Source organism: Cucurbita moschata, unplaced genomic scaffold (genome assembly GCF_002738365.1).
Source record: "Cucurbita moschata cultivar Rifu unplaced genomic scaffold, Cmos_1.0 Cmo_Scf00015, whole genome shotgun sequence".
Classification (NCBI taxonomy): domain Eukaryota; kingdom Viridiplantae; phylum Streptophyta; class Magnoliopsida; order Cucurbitales; family Cucurbitaceae; genus Cucurbita; species Cucurbita moschata.
This window is the reverse complement of record NW_019268531.1, coordinates 4,656,539-4,662,640: the sequence shown is the minus strand read 5'-3', so window position 1 is coordinate 4,662,640 and position 6,102 is coordinate 4,656,539. Positions and strand designations below refer to the sequence as shown.

Sequence of the window (6,102 nt, the reverse complement as noted above, 5' to 3'; positions counted from 1 at the left end):
CTAATTTCTTTATGTTCCTTCCATACGACAATTTGAATATAACTAAGTAGATAAACTCATTAATTACCATTTTAAAGGTCCTTTGTTCTTCTGTCCCACTAGTTAGATAGTAATAAACATCCATTCGTACTTTAAATGACAATATACAACTCACTCTCTAAGTTTCCCTCCGACATCTTTTTGGGTGTTAAAAGCTTTACAATGGCGTGTAGGACAGAGTAATAGATCGTAGAGTTATTCATTAAATGACAAGTTTGATATGAACTACGATCAAGGAATTTTCATACCTCAAAATCCAATTGTAAGGACGAAAGTCAAGAAGTTACAACAATCTTGATTAACTTATATTCAAGCTACGATGAACTCGAAGGAAATTCTAGAAGATGTTGGAGTTCTTCCCTACATATTGTGCAAAGTTCGAGCTCAAAAATAGACTTTAATTTACTTTTAATGAACCCATAGTTGAATTTATGGAACTAGTCCAAAGATGGTTAATAATACATTTCTTTTATAACATTATTTTAATTATAATTTCAATATTTATTTGTCAAGCTAGTTTTTAACAGGAAAGTTAAAATTATATTGTAACCACACGCATTACCATATTTCATTGTTAACTAGTCATTTTAATATTGAAACTATGTGTATATTTAACTCATATGCTAAAGGTTGTCAAAAGTTATATAAAGCTTTCTTTTCTGTAATCGTACACATCACATTCTTTTCTTTAATGGTAGACATCACATTTTTTAATTAAAAACAACCGTGTTTCTATTTTAAATTTGTTGAGAGCTAAATGAAAAAAATTCACGTAACAAGTTAATCTCTACCGCTCTATGAAATTGAATTGTAATTTTATGATATAACATTTTAATGTCATTTGATCCCTAATCAATTTATCCTTCTTCCTACATGTAAAAGAATTCATTAAATTACAAATTGTGAAGTACGGAGACTAAACTATAAATATTATGTTATAAATTTATAGTGAATATTACATCTTTTTCATCTTTGTAGTAGATTTTCTAATTATTATTCTTTAGGATATTTATAAATATAATAACTTTAAAACGTATTTTTTGTAGTTAAAAAATCAGAAGTAAAATAACCCAGGTGAATTAATTGAATAAAGTCAAATTATAAATGTGGTTTAATCAATCTTTCCGGGTTAATAAACATATAGCCAATCTACTCAATTAGTTAAGACATATATTATCAATTACGATGTAAATTTTACCTTATGATATAAGTTAATAATAAAGATAACACATTATTTTAGCTATATATTTACTTATTATAGTTTTTTAAGGCTATAAAATGTTCCTCACACTGTGTATACAAATTATAACTCCATACTTTATTATAACTATAGAAAACACTCTAAACTTTAAAATGTTTCAGATTTATAATAACATCCGCTCTCAATAATGGAAAAATAAATAACACTAGTAACATTTTTCATTATTTATCATATCTATTATTTCGGGTAGAAACTACTTCTAAGAAACCGAACTAGGCATAACTTCAAGGATTATTCGAGTATAGTATTTATATTATAAGCGTTGTGTTCCATGTAATATGCAAATTTGAAAAATAATACAACTTTAACCCAAGAAGGAATGGCAAGAGAGATTGTTCATGAAACTTAAAATGAAAAAAAGAGGCAAAGAAAGAACAGACTGACCGCTGATTTATTGTTGGTAGGTTAATGAGCAGGCAGTGATGCAATAAGCAGCTTACTTCTTCTCTTGTAGTTTGTCATCTGGAAGCGCCAAATTTGAAGGCTGCATTTCGTTGTCGCTTTCGTCGTCGGAATCCTGAGAGTTGGCGTCGGAAACTGCCGAGTCCGGGAGCTGAGATTTGGATAAAATGGATTTAGAAGTTGGAGAAGAGAATCCAGAGTCAACAAACTCAGTCTTTTTCTTGTCGCCTTCCACCATTCTTCGTGCATAATCTTCGTAGTTGAACCCAACTGGGTTCTTCCCACCAAATGATGTTTCCAACTCCTCCACGTTGAAGTTGTCTTCCATTATCTTTTGGCTCTCTGGGTTGTTTGAGTATACAAACTTCACTTTCTTGAATGTCTTCGACTCCAGGAATGGTCTTACCATCTGCATTATTATATCTCAACCAATACACATCAAAAAAGCACACCCAAATCTTAGAAACTACACCTTTTTCGCTTATGAACACAACGAGAAAGACATGTTTTTGTGACTTCAGGAAAAAAAAAGGAGAGAAAACAGGCACAATTTTCAAAAGCGTAAAATAAAAAACAAAACAGTTATCAACCAAGATCTTAATCAAAACCTACCGTTTTGTTCTCTCTCAATGTACGAATAAAACATATCATAATAAGATAGTTTTGGAGTCAAAATTATGACATGAAATCGGTTAAAAACTCCACTCGAACTCAATGCAAATTGAATACACTAGTGAATCATATGGATCTACGAACTCGCTTTGACCGTTAAGAGTAGGTAATCCTTCTACATTTTGTGCAGCACGAGAAAATTATAGGAGCAAATTAAATCATTGGACAAAAATACAAGATTATAGGTGAAGTAGAAAGTTTTGAAACTTTAATTCAATTGCACGGAGGAAAAAGATGCTAATTAATCACCATGACATTGTAGAAGTAGAAGGATATAGATAAGGATTAGACGCAAACAAATAATGGAAAGCAATAAATGTGAAGACAATAATGCAACAAAATATGGAAATGATGTGAAAGCTTACCACCCAAAAGGACTCAAACACCTTGGGTGGGTTGTAGAGAATAGCAAGGCCCAATCTTTCAGGATAATGATTTTGCAGGATGTTCGCTGTATCTCGAGTAACCTTCAAGGATAGACAAGATGTGTTCCAGCCATGAAAATCAATTAACCATACCATGTATCCATCTGTTGAATTTGTATTCAAGATCGCATTCTCCATGCAGTAAACCAAATATCTGATTTGTCCAGTCGTTGATTCTGTATTCTGGCATTGTTATAAGAAATGTTAATTTTACTTTAGCCACGAGTAGTTACTTAAGGGGAAAAAAAACCAAACACAAGTTCCAGGATCGAAACCAGATACCAAAAAAAAAAAAAAAAAAAACTAACAAGTGTGAAAGAAGAGTTCTCACTCATTCTTTGTCACTCTGTATTTTTATTAGATAACACTGATAGGTTGAATTCCAAGTTATGTCAATATGCTATTCCCACTTGGCTAATTTCAAGCAAGCCTAGATATTTGCATAACTAATAAAGCCTATGATATCTGACCTGAAAGTTCAATAACCTATTAAAATTTTACGTATAAGTTCAGACACCTATTAGAACCTTTTTAAATCTAAAATGAGTGGATTATCCGAACTTAAAATTTATTCTAACGTATTAATAAGATTCACATCAGCGTTTTATTAAATATGTTTAGTATGATCTATTTTTTAAAAAGAAATGAGAGGCAAGTAACAACAACTCAAAGAATGTGGTCATCGTGCAATTGAAATATACCTGACTACTTGGTCTCATTACAAGAACGGTCCTTCCTTGTTTGTCAGTGTAATTAGCTCTGTATATTTTTCCTGTCTTGGCTTCCAGAGCAATATCTTCCTTGAAGCACAAAGAAGACATTATTGTTTAGTCGCATACAAGTAGAATCCAGCGCCAAGATCAATATGGTCATAATTTCAAGCAAGCTAAGCATTCATTTTAAGCAGTGAATGTCTACATTTTAAAGTTAGCAAGGATTGTGACCGCTCTCTTCTTCTGGTGCATACCACTATGAAATCCCCCATGCCTTCAATCAGCTAACTATATTCTCAATAAAATGCAAAATGCTTCAAATAGAATCAAAATCATAATGAAGAAAAGAAGGTTTTCTTTTTTAAGTTTCCAATGCCATTCTCAATGATTGTTAGCATCCTCCATTTGATTGAACTCTATCTTCAACAGGTTGAACCCATTGTAGAAATTAATGTATTTTCTTCGCCCCCAGTTCAGTAATTAGATTCTCATTTTCCATTTTCCATTTTTCAGAGAGATTAAAATGGTGAAGTTTGCAGAAATCCATACCCAACTTATCTTCTCTGGCTTGTATTCTAGCTTCCATTTCAAAGTTTCCCTCAACATTTTATTGGCCTTCTTTGTATTCCAGTTTCTTGCTTTGAGGTACCTCAAAATAGATGCATCCGAGCATAAAACAGGAAGCTTTTCAGTTAATGGACCCATCAACTTTTTTACTTCATTTATCTGAAAAAAGGGAACACCATAACTAAACCCCATGAATTATTATCAGAAAACTAAATATATTATGTGACACTTCCTGTTGAAATCACTTTCAGGCTAGTGGCACATTGCACACAGTACCAAATTTGGAAAATAAGAGAGGAACCAAATTTCTTGTTCTATTAAAATTTTTGAACAAATCAAACTTGCAACCTCACCTTGGCCTGCTGTTCTTCAGAGGACAAAACCTTCTCGCTCCCATTACCTCTCGACTTTCTAGCGGACATCTGTCAGAATTCAAGAGAGTTGAACAGAAATAATTACTTTAGTAGATACATATTAACCGTTTGGATGCTCTCCAGATGATCTTGAACCAGAAAAGATATAGCTATCAGATGCTTCACCCTATGGTCTGATAATCTTTAGACGCTCGGACTAAATGAGGCGCATGATAATACATTATTCACCATCAAAAGAAATGGCCTAGCTCAATCAAAGCGATGCATCATAGGTCACTAATCTTCTCTTTGCATTGCTTACATTTGTTAATGTTGTTACGACGCATTCAAAGAGAAATCAGCCAAATTCCAAGGCTGAAGAAGTGGCCAAACAACATATATTTCTTTACGTTTGCAATTTATCTTCCCGTCGTATTCTAAATTTCAGGCATTCTCAAAAATATATATAAAAAAACAGATTCAAAACCAGAGAGATCACCACAAGATGCAATCGTACGATTCGGAGGATATAAATGAAGAACAGAACAAAGACAGAAAACAACGAAAGCCTACCACGCCTTTCAAATCGTGTCGACACAACCTCCTTCGATCAAGCGCAAGAAAATCTAATCAAAGGAGGGGATCGGACGAACGCCAAGTCCAGCAAATAGGCACCGTAGCGATCAAAGCGAGAAAGAAACTCAAGGATTGTTCGCCATTTCTCCCGAGCTTGACCGGAGCAAGAGTTTGTTATTTCAGAGAAAGCGAGAGAGAGATCGGAAAATTGGCGCCGGGAAAAATGGAAAAAAGTTAAGCCGGCGAGAGACTGTGTGCTATTTATATGGAAAACTTTGCATAGCGCTAACCGTTTAATATAAAAAGACTAAAATTCAATTCCCCACTAACTGTTTGTTATTTTCAGTTTCTTAAATAATAATTAAATAAAAACATTGTTTTTTTTTTTTTTTTTGTTTTGTTTTAAAGTTTTGAATAAAATAAATAGCAAACCATTTTTATAATATATAATATAATATAATATAATATAATATAATATATATATATTATATTATATATTATATATGATATACGTGTATATATATATATATATATATATATAACATATGTATACATATATATGTATATATAATCTAGTGGAGTTGTTTTAACCGTTGAACATCATCGTACCTGCTTCATATGGACAGTGTTTATATGACCGGATAATTTGATCAATTCTAACTATTCAATCTAAAACTGGTTTAGATTTGTTTACATGGTTTGGTTCGTGAATTGACATTTTTTTTATCAAGTCAATCCGACCCATCTGAAAAATATGATTACAATCCAACTTTACCTTACCGTACTTGTAAAGAGAAATTTTTAATGTTTTTAATCGATGTTAGTGATGTCGTGTGACTAGTAAATATTTGATATTTAAACTGTATGAGATTTTAGTTATTGATATAGCACCGTGGATCAACATGATTTTTTTTAATATAACTAAAAAACCACCCGACAACCCAACTTGAAAATAGAGGGTTGAGAGTTGGATTGAGTTGGGAACTCTATTCTGGTTGTTCGGGTCACCAAACCAAAATTTTATATCGGTTAAAAAAAAATTCAACTCAACCCAACCCAACTATACTGAACCGAACCTTAGTATATCTCTACTT

The 6,102-nt window shown here is 32.3% G+C and overlaps 1 protein-coding gene across 1 annotated transcript; it reads right to left on the bottom strand.

The window, feature by feature from the left end:
* Positions 1-1,527: 1,527 nt before the first annotated feature.
* Positions 1,528-5,251, bottom strand: LOC111453549 (phosphatidylinositol transfer protein 3-like). The gene is made up of 6 exons (XM_023094687.1): positions 5,006-5,251; positions 4,433-4,501; positions 4,062-4,238; positions 3,501-3,599; positions 2,740-2,982; positions 1,528-2,111 (listed from the first exon to the last, which is right to left on the bottom strand). The coding sequence occupies exons 2-6, from the start codon at positions 4,499-4,501 to the stop codon at positions 1,737-1,739; spliced, it is 963 nt and encodes a 320-aa protein (XP_022950455.1). The 5' UTR covers positions 5,006-5,251; the 3' UTR covers positions 1,528-1,736.
* Between the last annotated feature and the right edge of the window lie 851 nt (positions 5,252-6,102).

What these genes read in the sequence shown, in the direction of transcription:
- LOC111453549 (XM_023094687.1), bottom strand. Translation starts at nt 4,501, where the DNA reads ATGTCCGCTAGAAAGTCGAGAGGTAATGGGAGCGAGAAGGTTTTGTCC. An exon ending in TAATGAGACCAAGTAGTCAG is followed by an intron (nt 2,983 to 3,500) that starts GTATATTTCAAT and finishes TAACAATGCCAG; the next exon opens with AATACAGAATCAACGACTGG. An exon ending in TGTTTGAGTCCTTTTGGGTG is followed by an intron (nt 2,112 to 2,739) that starts GTAAGCTTTCAC and finishes ATAATAATGCAG; the next exon opens with ATGGTAAGACCATTCCTGGA.